General features: G+C 47.0%; 2 protein-coding genes across 2 annotated transcripts; one reads left to right on the top strand and one right to left on the bottom strand.

The window, feature by feature from the left end:
- Window positions 1–1,057: 1,057 nt before the first annotated feature.
- On the bottom strand, window positions 1,058–8,390 carry LOC114595316 (uncharacterized). The gene is made up of 6 exons (XM_077926949.1): window positions 8,289–8,390; window positions 7,894–7,913; window positions 7,494–7,634; window positions 5,660–5,786; window positions 3,697–3,781; window positions 1,058–1,297 (listed from the first exon to the last, which is right to left on the bottom strand). Exons 1-6 carry the CDS (start codon window positions 8,388–8,390, stop codon window positions 1,281–1,283), a joined length of 492 nt encoding a protein of 163 aa, XP_077783075.1. The 3' UTR covers window positions 1,058–1,280.
- A 10,618-nt stretch (window positions 8,391–19,008) lies between these two features.
- On the top strand, window positions 19,009–24,548 carry GPR12 (G protein-coupled receptor 12). Its single transcript, XM_028726380.2, has 2 exons — window positions 19,009–19,407; window positions 20,271–24,548. The coding sequence occupies exon 2, from the start codon at window positions 20,286–20,288 to the stop codon at window positions 21,288–21,290; it is 1,005 nt and encodes a 334-aa protein (XP_028582213.2). The 5' UTR covers window positions 19,009–19,407; window positions 20,271–20,285; the 3' UTR covers window positions 21,291–24,548.
- Window positions 24,549–24,817: the final 269 nt, after the last annotated feature.

Raw genomic sequence — 24,817 nt, 5'->3', positions numbered from 1 at the left:
CAGCCCAGTCTCCGAGAGGTGTGAGATTCCAGGGGTTCCAGGCAGTTACCCAGGGTTCCTCTTTCCTCTTGGAAATAAGGCACAGGGGAGAATGTGGTGTCTTTAGGATATATGGTTTACTTGCACATATATACAACCGGAGCCTGCGATGGAGGGGTTTGAGGCATGAACACTCTGAGAGGGTCCTATTTCTCCCCTTGCTGCAGCTTTGGATTCAGAAAGAGATCAAGCATGGCTCTGATCCTCCTCTTTAGCTTGCTGCATTTTAACAGACTGCCATTTTCCCCTCTAGCTTGCTGACACAACTGTTTTTCCTCCAACCCACAGCATCCCCAACCACAATCCCAAATACAACTCCTCTCCTTTCAACTCTTTAAAAAAAATGCTCCTGCAAAGGCTTTTGTCTTTCTAATTAATTATGAGTTGTGGGAAGGGCCTCTCCCACTTGCTCTCTGGCCCAGAGCCATTCCCTTTGTGCCCCTAACGACTCATCTTTAGAGGGTCATTATCAGGCTAGCTCCTGGTTTGTATTTTAACATGCTAAATCCAGTGTGTGGCACCCAGGAATTAGATGGGGGGGTCCAGGCACCCACAAAATGATAACAGCATACTATGTGGAATTTTTGCAATGTGGTGCTTACAAAGATCCATGTTTTTAGATCTCTACAGTTTTTCAGATAGAGAGATGGATGATATGCAACTAAGTTTTAGTCAGAGGAGACCCACTGAAATTAATAAACAAGATTAAGTTAGGTCCATTCATTTCAATGAGTTTACTCTGAGTAAAACTTAGCTGAATATCACTCATGTTTTTAAATATATATTTCTGTTGTGCGCCGCTTGAAAAACATTAGCGGGGAAGTGGTTTAGAAGCATTAAATAGATAAACAAATAATGTTGACCCTGCAAGACATAGGAACTTCTCAAAGTTGCGTTAAGAGCTAGGCCCCCCCCCCAACCTAGGGAAATAGCAGGACCAAAATTTTACTCAACCGAGCAATAGACTGGAGCCTCCCAAACTGATGAAACATCATTCCCAGTTTACAGATTTGATGGGTGCAAGATACTTTAATCACTTCCTCAAGTTGGTCAATGTCAAGGCTGAGTAATGTCCACTTTGCCTTTTCGCTCCCAGGATGGCTGATTTCAAGAATGTGAGGACCAGGTAAATACTGAAGAGCAGGCTTGGAAACTTGGTAAAGATTGCCACCGCCTAAGATGTAGATCTGAAGTTCAGAGAGTCTGCCAAGCTTCGCAAATTCAACAACCACTCCTTGGATTTACTTTCCAGATTTTGCTGCAAGAGCAAACCAGAAGCGTTAGATTGGGGTTTAATTCAGGGGCAGCAACACATCCCTGAAGATGCAGTGAGGTCACAATCAGCAAAACTTCTCAGATTTTCAGCCTTTTGAGAAGACTTATAGTGCCAAGAGCAGGCTGGCTCTGTCATGTCTCACCTTAGGCAGCAGCAGCTAAACTGGTGGGGCAGAGCCATGGAGACCCACTCCCAATATCAACATTGCTACAGCTTCCCTGGATTGTGCTGGGGTGAGATCTGTTAGGAGACCCCTATTTCCCTCACAGAGTTACAATCAACAGAGTGAATTACAAATCAGTCCCTCTTCACAGGGAACTCTGGGAAATGTAGCTCTGTTAGGGGGCTAGGAGTCTCCTGATGACTCTCGGGATCCTTAATGAACTACAGCTCCCAGGATTCTTTGGGGGAAGCCATGATGACTGTTTAAAGTGGTATCAGAGTGCTTTCAATGTATGGTGTGGCCAGAGATGGTTGTCTTCCTTCTTCCTCCTACTACTGCTAAAATTAATAACAAATGTCTTGACATTTTCATAGGTTTCAAAAAGGGTCTGCTTGTTGGTTTCTGCTTTCCTTCACTGTGCAGCGAAAGGGCTTGTCACGAGACAGGTGTTTACATTCCACAGTCTGTACTGTTGGAGTTTCTCACGGGAAAGGGAGACTGGATGTGACGTACACTGGTTTCCTGTTTTTCACTGTTCTTTGCAGTTTCACTTGGTGGTGCTTCTCTCCGAGCTGTCGAGGAGAGAGGATGCATTTTCTGCTCCGGCAGAGGCAAGATGTCTTTCTGTAATATACCAGCTTTGAACTATAAATAAAGCAATATAGAGTATGCAGCACGTACTCCTCATCCTTCTGCTGGGCACGGGACTCTGCTTTACACCAACACTGCTCTGGAACATCTTATAAAACCTTCTCCACTTTCTGCCTGCACAGCTGTCAATGTAACCCTTGTGTCCTAAGGATTTTCCACAATGGTTTGTAAAGTTCTGTGTCTTCTGAGCTCTTGGAAAGCAATGACCGCTCCCCACATCAAATGGGGGGGGCACCTTTTGCATGGGTGCACACAGCCCCCCGGATCCCATGCGGCTCTGGGCAGAACAGGCTGGCTTCGCCCTCCCCAGGCTGGATACCTGGAGGTCTCCGCCTACTTCAGCCAGTTGCCCAATCCCACCTGAGGAGGCGTTGCCAGAGGATCGGCCAGGTAGGGGGAGGGACCGCCCTGGCCACACAACAGAGGGTGGATCTTACCTGGGAATCATCAGTTGGCTCCAGAGCTTTTCCCACCCTGCCCTCCCTCAGTTAAGCCTTCTTTTGCAGGTTAACCTCTTCTCCACAGGTACGTGGGCGCTGCTATGTCATGGTCGCTGTTGAAGGGCCGGAAAGGAATTTTCCTGCATTGGCAGGTTTTGCCTTCCCCGTAGCAAAACTTTGGAGGTTTCAGGCCTTGCACAGAATCCTTTAGTCTATCTTCCCTAAATGGGAGGGAGGGCGTGAAGCGCGACTCACGCCCCCTTGCGGCGGCAATCCCAGAGTTCCCTGTTAAAGGGGTCTTGAGGGGAGGCATTGGCCATACGCTGAGAGGTTGTCATTGTTCTTCTCTACAACGGCGGCGAAATGGAGGGCAAGCTCTCTGCTTGAGCATATGTTCTCCAGAGCCACTCCAATCCCCACACATTCTGGATAACCCTGATGTCCCCCAGATCCCCAGCTGGGGACTGGGAAGGATAAACGCCCAATGCCTGAGCCAAGGTCTCCCTACATCTGAAACTTAATAAAGTTGTGGCCAATTTTAATCCCATAGCACGTTGTCTTGAGTCATTATTCCACTCGGGAGTCGCCTGGGGTTGGGGGGACTCCGCCAGTCCATGCAAATGGGAAGCTCCTTCCTCAGTTTGATTCTTTCCTAAATCTTGGCTCAACAGAGGAGTCCTTGGCAAAAAAGCCAAGAAACTCCCCAAGCAGTTGAACAAAATATGATGTTTTGGTGCAGTCTAAACAATTGGGGGGGGGGAGGGGGCTTTTGTACAAAAAGTTGGAAATGGACAAGAAAGAAAATGTGGTGTTATGGTTAGAGTGTCAGACAAGGACATGGCAGACCAGGGTTCAAATCCTCACTCAGTCATGAAGCTCACTGGGTGACCTTGGGCCAGTAGTTTCCTCCTGGCCCTACCTCACAGGGTTGTTGTGGGGAGTAATTGACATGGGAGAGAACCAGATATGCCATCCTGAGCTCCTTGGAGAAAAAGGTGGGATATAAACGCAATAGAGAAATTCAATGAATGAATGAATGAATGAGGGGGGGGGGGGGTTTGATAGCAAGGGAAAGCATAACCCCTCAACCTGTCACAGAATGGTAACCAAGAAAAGGATAGGCTTACTGTTTGCTTCTGTGGCTTGTGGCCTTGGCTTGGCTAGAGCAAGTAGCCTCTCTGAGGCTACGGCATTCTTTGCTGCCTGAGTCACCTGAAGACAAGAGAGAAGGATGTCGTATTCCATGGATGCTCTACATCTGTGCGCCAGGACTGCACACAAGCAAAGAGAGGGTGGCAGGTGGCACGAAAGAACAGCAAATCAAATTCCCCTTGCAGCAGCTTTCCAAAAATTATGCCCAACAAGGTTCGCTATTTGTTGGCATCCGTTTGTCTTGGGAGACAGTGGAGTGTGCCTCTGGGGGTGAAGTCAAACCGCTGCCTTAGCAGCACCCAAATGACCTACCTGGGGTGCAAGCCTGGGCAGTGTGTATGGAGGTCCTGCGCTGCCCAGATGCCAAGACCTGCCCCCTCTCGGCCTCACTGATGTGGTCCAAAGTGAAGCAAAGCAATGCGTTTGGCACCAGCTTGGCTGCAGGAGTTGCTGGAAGGAGGCGTACAAGACGTCAACCAACCGTCTTAGGACTCTACTCTGGATTTGTGTAGGGTTGTGGAGGCGCATCCACGCACCTCTTTTCCCCGCTCTGACTGGCAGCGGCTCGGGCTGTCCTCTTTTTTTGCTCTTCAAGATATGGCCACCCTAATGCCACTACTACAGAGAATGATTGCTAAACCCGTTGAACAATCTGCTCTAAAGATACGCTCTGTCACAGGGATAGAGAACCGATGTCACTCAAATCTTGTTAGAACACAACTCTCATCAGCTGCAGCCTGCATGGCCAATGGCCAGGGATGATGGGAGTTGTAGTCTGGTACCTTCTGGAGGGGCACAAGAACCCCATCCCTGTCATATTAGGATTCAGGAATGAAGAAGAGGCTGGATGAGGGAAAGCAGGATCATGAGCAGAGACAACGTAATAATATTCTCACAGCAAAGAGTACACAAGCAAGAACCAGGGGAGGCAGAGGTGGCGTGGTGGACCAATTGAATGGATGGAAGGGAAGGAAGTTACATGACAAGATGAGGGTAGTTTGGCAGGTGGCATGGAGCTGAGAGTGGAAGGAAGGTCAACAAAAGAGGGGCACAAGTTGGAGCATATAGAGGGCAACCCAAAAGCCAATGATCAGAAGCAAAGATTTGATGGTTTCTGCTTTCTGCACATAAAAATGCTTCTGCTCATTGCTCTGTGGATTTCTACTACATATGTAGCCAACCTGTGGCACAGGAAGTGGACTCATCATGGCGACATTGGCTTGTCTCTCTCCCTGATGGCAGCAGCTGATGTTGTGGAGTAGAAGCTCTTGACCATGCTAGGTGTGGGGCAGGTGGGCGTGGTTTTTGAAGAACAGCCTTGTTATGTACTGAGTTGAATAGGATCCAAAATGCAGCAGTCTGATTGGTCCTAGAACAATAGGATTCAGTATGCAGCAGCCTGATTGGTCCTAGAACAATAGGATTCAGTATGCAGCAGTCTGATTGGTCCTAGAACAATAGGATTCAGAATGCAGCAGTCTGATTGGTCCACAGGAGCCACCCAATCCAGCTCCAGGTGGAAGTGAATCCGCAACCTGATTGGCCTACAGGAGAATCCCGGAATTAGCCAATCACATGGGGCCCATTGTGTAAATAATGTATATAAAGCAGACATTCTGGGGGAACTTCCATTCCTCCTCTCCACTATGAGCTGAAAAAAGAGCATGAAATCCACTCTGGACTCTGAGTATATTTCAAGCCCCATGGGCCAAATCTGGTTCACGGTCTGGAGATTCCCAACCCCTGCTATAGAGAGGGAAGGGAAGCTTTATTCGAATGTTACAGCAACAGGGTATGAGGCTGCCACAAATGTCTGTAAGCAGCAAGCCAACATGGAGCAGCTACATCATCGTGTGGAATCTCAACTGCAGGGAAGCATTCGGGGCAGTCACGCCAGATGGGCCAAAAAGGAGGCAGGCTAGTGAAGGACTTACATACCACAGAATAAGGGGAACGATGGAATTCCCAGCCAGCCGGGCAAGGCCGAGGCCGTGCCAGCTCCTTCAACCTGGGTGATGCCTGCGCCCTCAGAGCTGCCTCTGTCACGAACCATTCAGCGGTGGGTCTGGGTTTGCCAACAAAAGGAAAACAGCAGCAACGCATGAGACAATATGTCTCTCTCAGACATCTAATAAAATTGATGGCAGGAAACGTAAGGCATATTAAAGGAAATAATTCATACACAGCCTATGGAACAGCTTGCCACATGGTTTTGCAATGTCTGCAATATAAATGCTTCCCCCCTCCTTTTAAAAGAACTAGATCAGTGGTGTGGAATCTCCCCAACCTACAGCACAGATAAGGCCCACATCAAGATTTGATCTAGCTCTCTGGGTCTCCTCCTACACACACCAGCTATTTAGAGGCCAAGGAAGAAATCATGCAGTTGCAGCTCCTATCGCTGCAAGAAGATCAAAGTCTAGAAGGAAATGTCTCAAGAGACTTGTGTTCCTTGACAAACGGTGTCACTGCATTTTGCAGTTGCGTGCCTGCAATTTTCAGGATGCAATTGCATTTTGAGGCTGGGGGCTTTGAATAGCTGTAAGGCAGAGCCTGCAGTTCAGGTGTGCACAGATGATATTTACATGTTATTTGCTTTCTTTGGCTGCGATTACTGAATTCTTGTTGACTTTTGTACAGTCGGTACAGATAAAGGACAGATAACATTGTTTAGTTATTGCATCTTAGGGCCCAACTCCAGACCCTCCAAGTGTAGGGATGCACAAATTTGTGGACAGAAGCCGTCCTGGTTTCTGATTTGATCCCAGAATGTCTGATTTTCCTTAGGGTGGCCCTATTTTCATTGGCGAAATATTGGAGGGTATGGCGCTATCCGACCCCTGAAGGCAATCCTGTACAGTATAGGGAAGGTTTTTTTTTAATGTTTAATGTTCTATTATGTTTTTATATACATCGGAAGCTTCCCAGAGTGGCTGGGCCAACCCAGTAAGATGTGTGGGGTATAAATAGTAAAATGATCATTATGGAATGGGATGTCCCTATTTTCATCAGAGAAATGTTGGAGGGTATGCATCTAGTCCGAAGCAGCCTTGAAATGATTGTTTGCCTCTACTGCGCATGCGTTTTATAATACAGGTAAGGTAACAGGCAATAGCAGCCTCTGGAAGGGCTGATAATTGTAAGATCACTGCAGGCGAGGAGGGAGGGGCGATCAACGGTATTCTCCCCTGATGCAGTCCTGACCAAAATCTATTTTCATCAGAGAAATGTTAGAGGGTATGCAGCTCCCATCACCGCTCTAGCCTCCCCCAGCTCCTGCACAAGAACCCTGGACTGTAAAGCACACATTCTAGGTGTGGATTTGGATACCGCCAGCTATGGCCCTACAATGGTGAGATCACAGGACTGTTTCGTACTGGGGGAAACCACAATCACCAGACTTATTGCCCTGCCGCCAGGCTTTGATTCTCCTGAGCTTTTTAGGCGCATTTTTCCTCCTGCTGTATTATGCTGCTTTTTGTGGTTTTTAGTTTATAGTTAGTGTTGCACTTACATTTTAATTCCTTCATTCCTTCTGGTAAACCACCCTGGAGAAATCATTGAAGGGAGGCATAAAAAACACAAAGATCTAAAGGACAGCGAATCTTGCTCTGAAACTGTGTTGCAACATAATAAAATTGGTTGTCCAGCTTTAGCATGCCGTTCCCTTTCTCATATATGTGCATACTGAGTTAATTCGGTCGTTGTAAACAAATCCGTCAATCCAGGGTGGATTTTTATTTGTCTGAAGTCTGGTCACTTTATTCCTCACCTGTCTGCTTTATAACGTGGATGTACGGTTTTGCATTTAGCCAGCTCTTCTAGCCTAGGAGTTAAGACTGAAGAGAAGTATTTAAATATATTTACATGTATTTGTGTTAGTGGGCCTTTTATATATAAAGTTTTATTAAGACTTTTCACAATACAATAAAACAACAAGCTAATCTAAACAAAAAAAATAAGAGAGAGAAAGAGGGAGGGAGGGAGGGAGGGAGGGAGGGGGGGAGGGGGGGAGAGAGAAATACTATCTCACCAGTATATCCTAATTTTTATCCCATACGGAGAAGGATGCACCCGCCCATCTCTCGCCTTGCAGCATCTCTTTCCTTCCCCTGCCTCTCACCCTGGGAGACCCTCCCTTCCCTGCCTCTCACACAGGGTCTTTCACCCACCATCCAACATCTTCATCTGCCTGCAATTTTACCAAAACACAGTAAGAGTGAATATTAAAGACAGAGAGAATATTAAAGGAAATATCTTGGGCTTTGAGAGCCAGTGTGGTGTAGTGGTTAAGAGCGGTAGTCTGCTAATCTGGGGAACCGGGTTCGCGTCTCCGCTCCTCCACTTGCAGCTGCTGGGTGACCTTGGGCCAGTCACACTTCCTTGAAGTCTCTCAGCCTCACTCACCTCACAGAGTGTTTGTTGTGGGGGAGGAAGGGAAAGGAGAATGTTAGCCGCTTTGAGACTCCTTAAAGGGAGTGAAAGGCGGGATATCAAATCCAAACTCTTCTTTGTCATTCCCAGTGCCTGGGGCAACGCCACCATCTCTCTTCATTGGACAACGTACCCCTTCTCCTTCAAGAGTCAGGGCTTGCTTGGCCACATTTGTCCTGCGTCTAGAATACCTGGGTCTAAGCGGTTTCCCACTTGACCTGTGCTTTTGAGGCATGGGTCTGAGTGGTTTTCATCTTGCCCAGCTGCTTTCCCAGAGGAAACCCATCCTTTAGTGATATATAGGAGCAAACGTCAATCTGGAGAAAACCGAAATTGCTGTTTGGTCCAATTGAGCACTAAAGAGTGGTTTTCCCTGGGAGAAAGCAGCAAGACACGAGGAAGTGTGGATAAACAGTGCCCATTTAAATAGTGCCCATCAATCCAGCAAGTTAAATTTCCACTGTCTGCGATGGTAGAAATAAGGCAGGCCAGAATCCTTGTTACACAGGGCCCTGGCTTTGTTCTACGAAGCCCTATCAAATTTCTACCTCTGCCTCCGCCTTTCTCCTTCTCTTAAAAAACACCCTAGGCAGCAATGGGAAATGGAAACGGTGGTGGTGCTGCCAACGTGACTTGCCTTAAAGTAGGCTAGGATTCAGTAACTGTTCCAAAAGCAAGGATGGGGAACCTGCAGAACTCCAGATGCGGCTGGGTGACAACTCCCACCTGCCCCATCAGCATGGCCAATGGTCAGTCACGACGGGAGTTGTTGCCCAAGAACATCTGAAAAAGCACAGGTTCTTGGCCCCTCTTCTAAAGCATCAGAGCCAGAACTAGCCTCAGAGGGTGGCAAAGCTGAGGATTTGCCAAAGCCCCAAGGCCAGCTGAGGATCCACTGTGCTAAAAACAACACTGCTGTTTCCACTTTACACAGAGTAGCCAAAGTACTAGCTCTCCTGGGATAAAGGGTAGCACAGAGGTTACCATGCCCCAAACCGCCACCCCCCACCCAAATTCTGTTGTCAGCACTGATCAGAGCACAAATACTTGACAACTTGCCTGGGACTGTGCCTCTACGTTCTGATGTATGCCTAGGGGGAGACAGGGGGCGGGGAGAGTGTGTTAAAAGCATTGGCAAAATCACTCCTGTCTCTGTGCCCAGCTCTGATATTCTTCTAGGCAGATCTACACTCAAACATGCATCTGTTTTATACTGGTTTAAAACTACAGGCTGTTTCTGAGATGAATTGCGGCATTTCCTCCCCTCTCCCCCCTCCCCTTAGCAGTGGCAGTGCTTTATGGCGGAAACTTTCATGCTGGCAGATCTACTAAATCAAATAGTTTCCCGCAGCTTTGCAGCATATAGAAATAAATAAGCTGGCTAACTAATGCACAGTGAAATCTGAGACCACAAACGATTTATCCACACTTACCTTTCCCTCTGCTATTTCCCGGCAGAGGTGTGTACTCTGTGTCTGAGCATTTTTATTCTGCCCCCAGATTTCCCTTCCAAAACCCACTCTTGAAAGCTTAATCTGAGCAACGTCAATTCGGATTTTATGAGGATTACCATTTGCGCCAGTTGAGCTTTAAAGAGTGGAGGTTTTTTTTGCAAGGAAAGCTCCAGAGCAAAAAATAAAATAAAATGGGGGTCTGCTCAGACACAGAGCTTTAAATTGTAGACCATGTCTGGACAGAGCAGAGGAAAGGTAAGTTGTAAGTAAGTTTGATTTAATACAAACATGACATTTCACCCCAACACCAATGAGCATTGATATTGGGACAAAGGACAACAGACGTAGTTCTTACCTCTTAAATTGTTGGCTATCTTGCACCTGGCCAAGCATGTTGATCCAATTCTCCGTCCTCTAATCCCATTTCAAAGGTATGTGTTGCCAGAGCAACCAGCTCTGGAAACGGTGTTCCTTCTAGGAATCACAATTATGTTTCCAGCCAGGTGGTGAATTTCGGCAACTAGATGTCTTGGGGATGTCTAGGATTTTGGCCTGAGACTTTGTTTTCAGAGGGCCATCTTCAGCCCTCAGGGCACGTGGCCCCAGGATCTCAAGTTTCTGAGGGCCTTCCTTGGGTGAGAGTGAGGAAAGAAAGGGGAGCAGGTTTTGAAAAAGTAATATATAACTCTGCTTACCAAAAACAGTATTCCATACTCCACAACTGTCCTGGGAAAACCGGGACATCCCATTTTTTCATGTAAGAGCCAGCAGCCATTTTGGATGTTGCAATCTCACACAGCACTCCCAAATGTGTGTTTTTGGGTGCTGTGCTCTCATGGAAGCACACAGTCCTGAAAAAAGCACTTTTGGTGGGGCTGCAATCTCACGCAGGTCATGTGACTTGCTCAGAAGCCATGCAGCCTGGTTTTGGGCCTGGACATGTTGGAGGGTATGGTATTCTGATGTGTCGCCAGGTGCTAGATAGATTTAGCTTACGTTGTTGTTTTTGTTAGTAATAAGAGTCCTGTTGCATCAGACCAAAAGGCTATCTCAGTGCAGCATCCTGTGCTCAAAGTGGTCAATCATATACCAATGAGAAGCCAAAAACAGGAGCTGAGTACTCTCCCCACCTGCAATTTCCGTCAACTGGTTTGCAGAAGCATTACTGCCTTCAACAGTGGAGGCAAAATATACCCTCCACAGGTACCCACCAATAGCCTTGTCCTCCTGGATTTGTCTAAACCAGGGGTAGTCAACCTTTTTATACCTGCTGCCCACTAATGCATCTTTCTTGATGGTAAAATTTCCTTACCGCCCACCAGTGCTCGATGCAAGGAGGATTCAGCTTGTGCCATAGAACCCCCTACCGCCCACCTAGAATCCTGAAACACCCACTAGTGGGTGGTAGGGACCAGGTTGACAACCCCTGATCTAAACCTTTTTCGAAGCCAGCCAAGCTGATGGCCATGACTACACCTTGCGGCAGCAAATTGCAGCATTTACCTGTGTTTTGTGTGAAGAAGTACTGCCTTTTGTTCATCCTGAAACTCCCACCATTCAAGCATCATTGGATGGCCCCAAGTTCAAGTATTATGAAGAATAAAGTCTCTGTCCAATACTCCACGTCATGCATAATACCATACAATTCTAGCATGCCTCCCTTTACTCGCTTTTTTTCAAAACTAAAAAGTCACAACCTTTCCTCCTAAGAGAGTTGTTCCAGTCCCATGATCATTTTGGCTGCCCTTCCATGACCATCTTCAATATATTCATACCAAGAATGGGAAAGACCTACAAGCTTATAGCAAACATAACTGTTAATCATAATAACATATTTTCTGTATTTACAATGAGCTGCTCATCTGATTCCTTTGGAAAGGCTATCGGCTTGTTTGTTTGTTTGTTTTAAAGGTGGCTAGCACCATATTAAGGGACGCGGGTGGCGCTGTGGGTTAAACCTAGGGCTTGCTGATCAGAAGCCTAGGGCTTGTTGATCAGAAGGTCGGCAGTTCAAATCCCTGCGACGGGGTGAGCTCCTGTTGCTCGGTCCCTGCTCCTGCCAACCTAGCAGTTCGAAAGCACGTCAAAGTGCAAGTAGATAAATAGGTACCGCTCCAGTGGGAAGGTAAACAGCATTTGCATGCACTGCTCTGGTTCTCCAGAAGTGGGTTAGTCATGCTGGCCACATGACCCGGAAGCTGTACGCCGGCTCCCTCAGCCAATAAAATGAGATGAGCACCACAACCCCAGAGACGGCCACGACTAGACCTAATGGTCAGGGGTCCCTTTACCTTTTACTAGTACCATATTGGCAGGAGAAAATGTCCAAACTTTAAACCTTCCTTTTTTCATAGATTTAAAAGTCAGTATCCTCCAAAGTCAATTTGGAGAATACCGACAGGGAAAGGTTCTGGCAAGTTGTCCCCACCAACGTAGATTTGTGGATTTAGAGGCACATCTCTGCCCTGCTTCCCAGCCTTCAACAGGGGATGCTTTTCCACCTCTCCCTCTCTGCCTTTGACTCCTTCTTGGATGCTTTCTGCTGCTTATTACCCACCCCCACCGCTGATACCAACCTGTCCCAAGTCTCCACATGATTCAATAGAACACAGCAATGCAAACAGCTGTTGCCATGGGGACTGCGACCACATCTTCCGTTGCTGGGGGAGCTCCTGCAGACCTAATGTCTAGGCTGCACTCTAGGAACAGCCAAAGGGGCATAAGGATGTAGTAAGAGAGACTAAATTAGGGCCGTTGAATCAAACACTCTGCTCTCCATAATAGCCAACCAGATGCCTTTCTGGGAGAGGCCCACATGGTGGACATGGGGACAGAAGCCCTTCTCTGCTGGTGTGCCATCAAAATACCTCTGAAAGTAAAAGTAAAAGCTTTTATTGAACTGCTTCAAAGGTGAGCGGGTTCTGAAGGAAAAGACCCCTCAGTAGGGTTGGCCAACTCTCCAGGTCCAGACTCTGCCTGGGAAAGCTGCATAACAGACAACAGACCAGCGGGTGTTGACACTCTTCCCGCATCCCCATGGCTTCACCTGTTAATAACTGACCTAGTTTCCACATCATGTTAAGCCAAACCATGGTTTACAGTGAACGTGCAAGTACGTGGGCTCTGCAAGATGAGATTGTGGCTGTTTTGCTCCTCCTTGGTCATTCTGTTGCTGCACCATGCTGTGTTAAGCCATGGTCTTGCTTAATGTGTCATCTGAACCTGGTTTAGCTCTGCAGGACAAATCCACGAGTCATAAACCACAGGACAATTCTTGAATAAAACTCATGGTTAGTTTTGAGAGAGCAAAACCATGAACCCAGATTCAGATGACACCCTAAGTCAGCACTTGCAGAATTAAACATTCTTACACCTCGCTTCGCCTTGCTCTCCTAATGTTAGAATGCAGGGGGGGGGGTGTAGAATCTCTGAGAATATGTATGTTATTGTTTGCAAGTATATTCCTGTTAGGAGAGAATATATTTGAGAACTTTCCTCCAGAATTATTCCAGCGCTGATTTATATAACCAAGGTCTGCATAATAAAGGTTCGACTGTGATCATGCTCTTCAAGGCTTTCCTTCATGAAGAACATGTCATAAACATTCGTTTTCTTGTAGCAGTAAAACAAAAATAGTCACGGCGACTGATATGCCACGGAACGCCCTGCCATGCTCCGAGCAGCGCATCCACCCACTTGCATGCTGCAAAGCAGGAGCACACCCTCCTGTCGCCTTCTGTATTCCCCTGAGAGACAAAGATGGAAGAGACAACTGAGGAAATTAAGGTAGACAGCTCAGAGACACACATACACTCTGACATACAATGCAGAAGAAGACAAACTCACAAGGAAAACTCACGCAGCCCATTAAAGATGGTATCATCAGTGTGTTTGCACTGTATACCGTACTTGTTCCTACTCCATCCAAACGATGAGTATTCACAGCACTGTTTCTTGTCTTCAGTGTAGGCCATACCAAAGCCAGTTATAGAGCAGTCTAGGAAAGAGTCCTGACATTGTTAAATGGAAAACGAGCGAGGTCCCAAGCAAAGAAGAATAGCAACTTAAATTGACAGAATATGCGCAGCTTGCAGACTTAACAAATAAAATAAGAGAACAAGAAGGACATACGTTTAGAGAAGATTGGAAAATGTTTATTGAATATAACTGTGTACAGCTGAGGACACTGGCAGCATTAATATAAATTCAACAGTGTAAATAAGTTTTGATGGATGTAATAATGGAATACTGAATGGTATAGTTTTTGTAAAATATGCAGGGATTTATGATATGTAAAATGAACCATGGAAAGAGAAGAAAGGAAGTCACTGATATCTTAAGGATGTAAAAATGAGTATTTTAAATTGAAAAACAGAAAATATAATAAAAAATATTTATAAAAAAAGTACTGACATTGTTCTCATAGCCCTTGGCCAATTGACACCTGCACTGCAACATCCAAGGAGGGAAGCTAAAAATTATTAGGGTGGATTCACAGAATCAATCTCCCACCATTTGGAGAACTGTGCCCATCACACCGTATACAAAAGACACACAAAGGAAATTAGTAAAGAGAAGTGCATTGGAATAAAATGAATAGCAATAATAATAATCAACACTAAGCTAGGGTGTATGATATAGAGGATACTGTAGGAGCAGGAAAGGGAAGGAAAACGAAAGGGGGAAAGGAGAGAGAAAAGAAAAAGAGAAGGAAAGAAGAAAAGGAGAGGAAGAGAGAGGGAGAGTCCCCTACACCACTGTATATTTCTTGACCCCATGAGGTGTCTTGTCATCAAATAGCAAAATGCCCAAGAATTCATGGTCAGCCACTCCATGAAGCCCTGAAAGCTGAGCACCAAACCGTAGTGTTATAGTGAGAGTCAAGGAGCGATTATTGTTCCATGCTTTCCTTCCACCTCCCCTATTCTCTAAATCTCCCTATCTTCCTGCCATCATGTCCAAACCTGTGTCATTTGCGCCTAAGCATCCCCTCAGGGCTTGTACAGCTGCATTTCAGCCTGCCAAATCCTCAGCACCACTCCTCGCCCCTTATACAGTGACAGTAATATTATTCACCTGTCTGTCTCAGTCTCTTTCATAGTTAAGCATAAATCGGCAGTCCAGGAAATGTGGGTTAGGGCAGCTTGCATAAATTTGTACTTGAGCAGCTAGCCATCTTATTCTTCTGCAAACATTGCATTTGGTGTTTCAAGCCGCAAAGCTATTTTTTGCTCTCTGGCCACCATTTCCACTCTGCACACAGATTAAACTTTCCAATCTGAATCCAAATTGGGAATCAATGGCTCTTGCTAATTCCCCCAAGGAATGTACGCAATTATAGTACTCTTCCATATCATCCTTAAATGCAAAATGGCTCTGGATTAAGGTTCGGGGGGGGGAGGGGAATCATGCCTCCATGTGTGTGATCTTCACATGTCTTGGATAATTAGGGACACAGAGAGGTTTAGTGACAAATTGTGATATTAAACATGCTAATATCGCCCAATATGGGTGTACAAACTCAATATAGTGTGCATTCCTACTTCAAATTAGAGGTGTTGGTTGAAAAAGAGACCATAAAAGGAATTCTAACCAAAAGTGCTGAGTTCTTAGAATTAGTCTGAAAATAAGCAATGCAAGTATTTAGTAGTGACTTTTCCGCACAATTTTTTGGTGTCAGATTGGTGCAGCGCTCTTACCTTCAGTTTATAGAAAGAGAAAATAAAAAGCAGGCTGGTGTGTGCTTATGAAACAGGTGTCACAAGCTTCATCGCACTGCAAGGCACAAAATCCATATGTCACTCCTGGGCGGGCGGGCACATTTTAAATTAATGCAGACTGCCGCTTCGCTGAAGATTTCCCATGACTGCCATTTCGATTGCTTTTGTTCCACTGAGAGTGGGACTCTGTAGTTCAGCCCTTGCCAGAGAAACGAGTCCCTTTTCTTCTTCTTTTTTCTTTACTATATTTAAAATCCTTCAGGCAAGCTTTTTATAGTTGCTTTGATTTCCCCGACGGGCGATTTTCAGCCAACTAAACAAGTGATATACAACAGCGTATAGAACAGATGCATGTATCCACCAGAATAAAAGGCACAGGCTTCGTTGCTATGTAATCGGATGAATTCTTGGACTCCCCACCACCACCACCACCAAAGCGATACATTCACCATGTTAAAATCACAAGAACTTCACAGGAAAGTTTGATTGCAATGGATAGATTTCGTGGAAATGTTACCAGGATGCTTGGTTAAATAAATGCATTTGAAATGTCTGGCACAAATGGATTTTACAATAGAGGAATAGTCCACTGGTGACATTGTGTATATGTGTGTACGTAGGGCAACTCCTTTGCCCCCCATATAATATTTGGGGGGGCTGTCCCCTCCCAAAGTTGATGGGTAATAGGTAAAGGTAAAGGTAAAGGTACCCCTGCCTGTACGGGCCAGTCTTGACAGACTCTGGGGTTGTGCGCCCATCTCACTCAAGAGGCTATGAAGACTCTAGCCTTGCTCCACCTCTTCCGTTGCTCTCTTCTCCTCTGGGCCCACCTGTCCGCTGGGGTCTCGCCTCTCCTAGACTCTTCTGACGCTGAATCTCCTGAGTCCTCCCCCTCCCTCCGGCGGGCTTTAGGACCTGGTTCCCAATCTGGGTTTCCTGCTGTGCCGCGCGCCTGTACATTCGAACTTGGCGCGCGCGTCCAGCCGGCCACCTTCCTCCTGACCGTTACACTGCTCCTGTCACTGCTTCCCCCTTCGGGGAGGCTAGCTGCACCTGACTCTCCCTCCGTTCCCTCACTCTGCGATGGAGGCGTGGCCACCTCTGACTCATCCTCTCTCCCTGCTGGAGGAGAAGCTGGCCCTGATACATGTGACTCTTCCCCCTCACTACGCTCTGGTGGAGGAGCTGGTCCTGCTCTCCCGCTGCTGCTTTGGGAGTCCCCGCTGGCCCCTTGCTTCTGGTGTGTCCCCCCTGGGACCCCCCTTGCCCTGGCCATCGGCGCCCCCCTCTGGGAATCTTCTGATTCGCTGGAGAGACTCATGGAATCTCTCGGGCCACTTTCATACTCCCCTACGCTGCCCTCAGATTCTTCCCCTTCGCTCTCCATCTCCTCTCTCCCCTGTGCCTCTGCTCCTGAGCCCCTGACAGTTTCTCTCCACCCACCCAATTTAATCCAGATTTACCCTTTCCATGGGATATCTGATACATCTGTTGCCAGGAACCCATTTATGATATCTGCATGGCCCACTTACAATAACAAGGCCTTACCCAGAAGAACCCTAATTGGTAGAAGGAACTCAAGCGGTCCATCTCCCTTCCCCGAAAGAGGGAGACAGCTTTGAGGTTTTATTTGCAATTAAGCAGGATGCAGGTTCTGTTAAATTAATGGGTGCAAATGCCAGGGACAGCATTATTCTAGTCCAGGGCAAGGATGGCAGAGTCAATGGAAGAAACCATGAATAATGGTTTTAACTTTGGAAAGGCGGCATACAAACAAAACGATTGATTGGTTATTGTGTTTATTTGTTGCTTATTACAAAAATAACTCAAAGCGACTTATATTTATAAAAGAATACATGGTATGCAATTTAAAATACACCAGAAAGATAAAATACAGTAATGTTAATTGGCTGAAAGTGTTGATTCTGCAGTAACCTAAAAAGGGGAAATTCTGCCCAAAGATGAACACCAATACAGTGGAAGCTTGTGTATCCACCAGTTAAGAGACAAACACTTTGAGTGAACAGGAGCATCTTTGCTTGGCACCTAAAAGCTGATAATGATGGTGCCAGGCACATCTCTCTGAAGACAGCATTCTACAGTCGGGGAGCCACCACTGAAAAGTGTTAGAATTCCTGCTCCATGATTGCAGTCATGGGATTTTTGTCTATCACATGACGGTGTATGTTTTGACTCCACAGAGTGGGAAGTGACGGAGACAGGATGTTTGTGTTACTGTGTTCCTTGAAGTGGGACTATTGTCCTTTGTCCTTTTTCTCTTTGCTGTCTGATGCTGGGGGGGGGGGGGGAGCCATGTTGCAGTGCTCTGTGTGTGTTTATATGTAAATAAAGTAGATTAGCCAAAATGCTGAGTTGCTAAGGTCTGTCACATGAACTGCGAAGACTCTGCAGATCCCTAAGTGTGCCAGTGTCTGTTGGCATTGGTCGCTGTGATGTTTGGGCAGAAGAAAGATTTTGAAGCGCCTGAACGAGTGACCAGGAGGGAAATAATGTGTTAGTCGGGCATGTGTCTCTGCCAGGGTCCTACTTGAGTGTAGGGTGAGCTCCTGACAAAAGGTCCTGTTCTCATTTTGCCACCCTCCAGACCTCACTGCAAGAAGGAACACGGATTCACACAATGGTACCTTGCTGCTCTTTAATTCGGTCATTTTTTCAAAGCCACATTTTTATTTTTATTTTTTGTAGCCTGTTTCCAACTGATGGGCCTACAAGCCTTAAGAAGCAAAGCAGATCCTGCTCACCCCTCTGTTGCTCATGCCTGCCCTAGGCAAGGAAGGATGAAAGGGTGCTGGAAGTGAGGTGCACCTACAAACTACTTTTCCCGCCGACGTCTCTTTTTCATTTCAGGCGGATGGGGAGCAGCTGTAGCTATTCAAAGGGAAAGGAAGGCACTCTGCACATGCCCAAGGTCACCTTCCCAGGAATCACTGCATCATACATGGCCGAAGGCGGGTCTGCCAGCAGCTGCCTCCTGACCAGTTTATGGCAGAGGCGATTTCCCATGGAGTGCAGGAAGATCAAACGTATCCATTCTGAAGGAAACCAGCCCTGAGTGCTCACTGGAAGGACAGATCCTGAAGCTGAGGCTCCAATACTTTGGCCACCTCATGAGAAGAGAAGACTCCCTGGAAAAGACCCTGATGTTGGGAAAGATGGAGGGCACAAGGAGAAGGGGACGACAGAGGACGAGATGGTTGGACAGTGTTCTCGAAGCTACCAGCATGAGTTTGACCAAACTGCGGGAGGCAGTGGAAGACAGGAGTGCCTGGCGTGCTCTGGTCCAGGGGGTCAGGAAGAGTCGGACACGACTAAACGACTAAACAACAACAACAATTTCTCCAGGCAGAGGGATGAGGGTCTGAAGCAAGAGCAGCAGGGAGGGCTCTTAGAAGCAGCGGTGAGAAGGGAGGCGGCAGGGAGAGCCAGTGTGGTGTACTGGTTAGAGCGCGAGACTAAGACCTGGGAGACGCCGGTTCCAATCCCCACTCGGGGCCTAAGCGGTTGGAGAAAAAGCGGGATAAAAAAGCAGAACATAAAATGTGGCCGGAGCGGACTAGGGAATCTAGGCAGGAGGAACGTCGGCCGGGTCCAAAGCGCCCAAAGGCGGCGCTTGCGCACTGGAGAGCAGCAGGTGTCTACCAACGCGCCGCCTCTGCGGAGCCGCCAGCCGGCCTTTTCCGCCACGCGGCTCACGTGGTGCCCCGCTCGGCGGGAGAGAGAGAGAGAGGCGCGCCTTCTCCTTTCCCGAGCGTGCTCGCGCCCCCTCCTCCTCCGCTCCCCGCCCCTAGATGCGCCAGGCGGCCGCGTGCACAGAGAGGGGGGCGCTTCCCACCTGCGCTCCTTCTCTCTGCAAAGCCCCGAGCCTGGAGCTGGCGCGGCGACGGCTGCCTGCCTGCCTCCCTCCTTGCCTGCCTGCCTGCCTTCCACTTGCCTGCGCCGCGCAAACAATGAGCATGCATGAAGCGGCGGCGGCGGCGGCGGCGGCGGCAGCAAGTCTAGCTGCATAGAAAGGAAGCGGGGATCCTCCTCCTCCTCTTCTTCCAGAGGAGAAGCCAAGGTGACCACCGCGCAAGAGGGCTCGTCTCGCTCTCCTGACTGTGTTGTGATCATATATCTATCTATCTGTGTGTCTGTGTGCCATCCATCTCCTCCATGCGTCTGCCCGGGTGGGGAGGTTATGCCGATAGCCGCCCCCGTCACCCTGCATGACATTTTCCTATCCCCCCTTTTATGTTTACCTGCCCCCCCCTCCTCACTCCGGTTTCCCCCGCTGCCAAGGTTTTGCAGCATCAGTGCCTCCAAGATCTATTTAAGCCCTGGGTGCTGATAGGCTGCCCTCCCCACAGTATTGGGACTTGCGAGACTTCTTTTCTCCTGTTAAATCGATTATATTTCAGGGCTCGCTGGTAATAAGCTCTCATGCCTGTTTGCAAGGTTACAGATTAACTATTTGCTCCGAAATGGTGGATGTGGATTTTTTATGCTTCTAGCACCATGCTGCTTTTCGGTCTTTAAATAAAACTTGGGTGTCGTCTACGTGCGTGTGCTTTTAAAATCCTTATCTCCAACAGCTCTAGCCGTCGTATCGCATTTTATTATCGAGGGCAGGACCCTATATCTCTGCAATTGTCCTTAATTATTTTGATACGAAGGAGCAGGTGGGGGCAAGTGTTGCTCTGATCTCGTTTGCCTTCCTTTCATTTTCCTTTGAAATCCTGTTTCAAATCCATTGTGTTTCCTCTCACCACCCACATTTTGTACAGTCATGTTTATGTAATGGGTGCCTGCCCGGTAGATTTAGGCTGTTTTACGGCAGGTGGGGGAGGGAGGGGGCTATTTCTTATTTTATTTTTTTGCATGCTCCTTTAAAAGTGCTGTTTATCTGAGCAATAAAATGAAAAAATTGTCTTTTCGTTGAAGAGGACGGGTTTAAATATGAACGAAGACCCAACGGTTAATTTAACGTGGCTGCCTCCGGATCACTTAGAAGCCAGTCCGGCAGAGAATGTGACGGCTGCAGTCACCTCCCTGATTCCTGCCGGTGACCCAGAGCCAGAGTTCATAGTAAACCCCTGGGATATTGTCTTGTGTACTTCAGGAACCCTTATCTCCTGTGAAAATGCCGTGGTGGTCCTTATTATCTTCCATAATCCTAGTCTCCGTGCCCCTATGTTCCTCCTGATAGGAAGCCTGGCCTTGGCTGATCTCTTGGCAGGGATCGGATTGATCTTCAATTTTATCTTTGCCTACCTTCTCCAGTCGGAATCTACCAAGCTGGTCACGGTTGGACTGATCGTTGCCTCTTTCTCTGCCTCTGTCTGCAGCTTGCTGGCTATCACGGTTGACCGTTACCTCTCCCTCTATTATGCTTTGACTTACAATTCGGAGAGGACTGTCACTTTCACCTATATCATGCTGGTTCTGCTCTGGGGAGCTTCCATTTGTATCGGGCTGCTACCTATAATGGGCTGGAACTGCCTGAAAGACGAGTCCACCTGCAGTGTGATCCGGCCGCTCACTAAAAATAACGCGGCCATCCTTTCTGTCTCTTTCTTGCTCATGTTTGCTCTCATGCTCCAGCTGTACATTCAGATCTGCAAAATCGTGATGCGCCATGCCCATCAGATCGCCTTGCAGCACCACTTCCTGGCCACTTCCCACTATGTGACGACCCGAAAAGGAGTGTCCACCTTAGCCATTATCCTGGGGACCTTTGCCGCTTGCTGGATGCCTTTCACACTCTATTCTTTAATAGCCGACTACACCTATCCTTCAATATACACCTACGCGACTCTCCTCCCGGCCACGTACAATTCCATCATCAACCCTGTAATATATGCTTTCCGAAACCAAGAAATCCAAAAGGCACTTTGGCTCATTTGCTGCGGCTGCATTCCTTCCAACCTTTCGGCACGGGCGAGATCTCCGAGCGATGTTTGATTAAGAGAGAGGACGGACGTTCATTTAGCGTTGTGTTACATGGCTTTGCTGCTTTCATTGCATTGTACATAACTGATTCACACTCGAGCCACAGGGAGTATTGACCTTTTTTAAAGAAAGGGAGGAAAGGAAAGGAAAACCCTGTTGACCCAAATAAACCATGTTGTGCAGTTTCAGGTTCATGCCTAAAAGTGAAATCACCTCTTTGCCAACTTTTGAGTGTTGCTTATATTCTGCTCTTGTTGGGGATGGGGAGCTAATTCCCTTAGATCCCAGGCTTCACCGTATCAGTTGAGAGGGGATGTTAGATGTAGATCTGATCTCTCCCTATGAGAGAAAGTTGCCCATGTGCTCCACTTGCAAGAACCCACTTGCACCAAAATGTAGGACGAGGTACACATAGAGTTCCTGTTCAGGAGCAAGCAAGTCAACAACCCAATTTACTTGGGAAACAATTTTATTAACTTTAATAAGACTAGGTAAAGGTAAAGGGATCCCTGACCGTTAGTTCCAGTTGCGGACGACTCTGGGGTTGCGGCGCTCATCTTGCTTTATTGGCCGAGGGAACAGCTTCTGGGTCATGTGGCCAGCATGACTAAGCCGCTTTCAGGTGAACCAGAGTAGCGCACGGAAACACTGTTTACCTTCCCACTGGAGTGGTACCTATTTATCTACTTGCACTTTGACGTGCTTTCGAACTGCTAGGTTGGCTGGAGCAGGGACCAAGCAACAGGAGCTCACCCCGTCGTGGGGATTTGAACCGCCGACCTTCTGATCGGCAAGCCCTAGGCTCTGTGGTTTAACCCACAGCGCTACTCACGTCTTAATAAGACTAGTCCAGAGTAAATGGGTTTTGAATTCGTCTCTCTCTCTCTCTATTGTTTCTGGTGTATTTAAGAGACACAGATCTACAGACTTGCATTTTAGGACACAAGCAAATGACATTCAAGGAGAGTTACACAGGAGGTGGACTGTGGTCAAGAGATAGTCATCCGCAACAGGAACTAGTGGCTTGGGATACCAGACTGGGGTGTACACAGTGGCCTGCAGCGGTGCTGAGATTTCACCACCACACAGTTTCATGTGGATGCCTACATAGGATGACTTCCTTCCGGATCCTGGTGTTGGAGGAAGGACATGCCAATGTATATCCACATCAGATGCACGTGTTTGGTTCCTGTTCTATCAAGAGAAGTCGTGCAGAGAAGTTTGCCTAAAATGTGACCTCAGAATTTACACCGTTTCCCATAAATCTCTATATTGAGCAAAAAATTAGTCTTTTCCCCAGTTGTTTACGCAACTGAGACCAGTTATGCTGCTTTTTTCTTTTTGCTTTTTAGTATTAAGAAAAACCCCATCCCTTTTGGTCTTCAACCCAGTTCACATATAAGAGTAAGCTAAACCATGGGTTATTGTAAGTATGCAGGTTCCCAGAGAAGAGATGGTAGCTGTTGTGCTCCTCTTCTGGTCCTCCTCCTGCTGCATTGCCAAGAGCTAAGCCATGGTTTGGCTTAGCATGTCATCTGAACCCTGGAGTTGAGGTTTGTCCTGCTTCAGGCAAACCATTATTTTTAACCAGTGCTTCCCCCGCCCCCTAGAAAAATAGATGCCAGTACTCACCATGAAGTTGTTGCATTAAGTGCCACACTTTTTAACAACAACAACAGAAGTGCTGGTACTGTGTACCCTTGAGTACCCCCTGGGGGGGAAAGCACCAGTTTTAACTAATATTTCTTTGGGGGGGGTGTTTATGGCTTGTGGTTTGTCTAGGGAGAGCAAACAATGATCCCATGTGTGGATAACACACCAAGCCAAAGAATAGCTTAGCTCAAAGCAGTGCAGCAGGACGAGAACAAGGGGAAGAGTGCAGAGAGTCTCTCAAGAACCTTTGCAATTGTGCCAACCCAAGGTTTGGCTTACCTTATGTGTGAACTGAAGAGTGGGCAAGAATCATTAACTCACGTTTCCATTAATGCTAACCAGGCTGCAAACCCAACAGGAATCTTCAATAGCTCCCTTAGTGCTTGTGTTTATGATTCTGCACCCTAGACAGCTGATTTGCAATAACTAAGACTGTTATACACCAATAAAGCACAGAATGCTCTGTTTTTACAACAGATCAATTTTTTTCAGCCAGCCTTGCAGTTAGCCACTTGCCCACTCACATTTGGTGAGTAGTGATTTCTTCTGATCACATAGATTGCCAAACCCACTACTGTGACGCTTAAAATACATGAGGCAGGCACATAGGCTGGTGAAAAAAATATTGGGGCTGGTAATTTTTTTAAAAAAATATTCATCTTCAAGGCTGCAAGAACAATTCAATGAAACAACATGCTTTAAATTCAGCATTAATCTCAACCCAGGACAGCTTGGTAAGATTTGTCACTGACATTTGTATGTGTTTTACATGACACACACTTTGTTCTGCTCTGGCCTCCAGTTCTGAAATCTGACATTTTCATGTTTGAGTGCATGAGCTCAGATTGTCATTCCGAATAATGAAATGCGCGCGAAACATTTTTTTAAAAAAAACACAAACATTTTCTAGTGACTCCCCCCAAGTTTTGAAGCACAATACTGTATTCATATAATTCCATTTCATTTCAGGATATTAGTTCTAGTGTGAAAGATGGAGGTTATTGTAATGAATAGTTAAGCGATGGGCTGTAATAGAAGACAACGTGTTGTTGTTTTCTGCACTTGGAAACATTTATGAGGGGGGTGCTCATGCCAGAAAGGGTACTGTAAGTTTTGGATTATAAAAAAATCTATAAAAAGTAAATAAAAATAAAAATATTAAGCAGTATTTTCATGTGGACTTAAGAATGCAGTGGTTTTCAGCCTGTGGTCTTGCAGATAGTGGCTTCAACATGTGTCAACCCCAACCAGCATGACCAATGGTTAGCGATGATGGGAGCTGTAGTCCAATAGCTTCTGGAGGGCCACAGGTTGCCCACTACTGCTTTCCTGGCAGCTTGGCCTGTTTTAATGAAATGTAGGCATTTGTATTGCTTTCTGAGCCAAGGAGGGGAGATTCTTAGAGTATGAGGCCCAGCCATAGACATCTCTGCCCTATTTCCCAAGCCATCAGAGGGGAGCAACCTGGGTTTTCTGGCTAGGAAGGGGGATATCTGAGCAGCTCTGCGGAACTCGAATGGGAGCCTCTTTTCTCTTTTATTCTAATTGAGACTCTGTGCCTTTAATAAAGGTGCAGCCGATGTGGTTCCCTCTGGATGCTGTGACCTCCAAGTCCCATCCTCCAAGTCCCATCCCATGACCACTGGCAATGTTGATGGTGGCTGATGGCAGCTGGAATTCAGAACATCTGAAGGGCACCGTGTTGTCTGCCCCTTCTTTAACAGCGGCACACAGAAATTCGACAAAATGCAGCTCCCCCATTATTGCATTCGTCTGCCAGACAAAGCAGCTCCTGTTGAATGTCAGCCTGCTGCAGAGCAATTCGAAGCACTGAACCTCTGTCAGGGAAAAGCTGGCAAGCATTCTGAGCGGCCGAGGAGAAGAGC

This window comes from Podarcis muralis, chromosome 4 (assembly GCF_964188315.1).
Source record: "Podarcis muralis chromosome 4, rPodMur119.hap1.1, whole genome shotgun sequence".
NCBI lineage: Eukaryota > Metazoa > Chordata > Lepidosauria > Squamata > Lacertidae > Podarcis > Podarcis muralis.
Note: the sequence above shows the minus strand (reverse complement) of the source record. Positions and strands in the feature narration are given on the sequence as shown.

Excerpts from the sequence above, each read along its gene's own strand:
- LOC114595316 (XM_077926949.1), bottom strand. The coding sequence starts at position 8,390 with ATGCCTCAAAAGCACAGGTCAAGTGGGAAACCGCTTAGACCCAGGTAT. Across the intron at positions 7,914-8,288 it reads TGACTCTTGAAGGAGAAGGG|GCAGATGAAGATGTTGGATG; the intron begins GTACGTTGTCCA and ends GTAAAATTGCAG. Across the intron at positions 5,787-7,493 it reads CCACGTTATAAAGCAGACAG|ACCCACCGCTGAATGGTTCG; the intron begins GTGAGGAATAAA and ends TGGCAAACCCAG.
- GPR12 (XM_028726380.2), top strand. The coding sequence starts at position 20,286 with ATGAACGAAGACCCAACGGTTAATTTAACGTGGCTGCCTCCGGATCAC.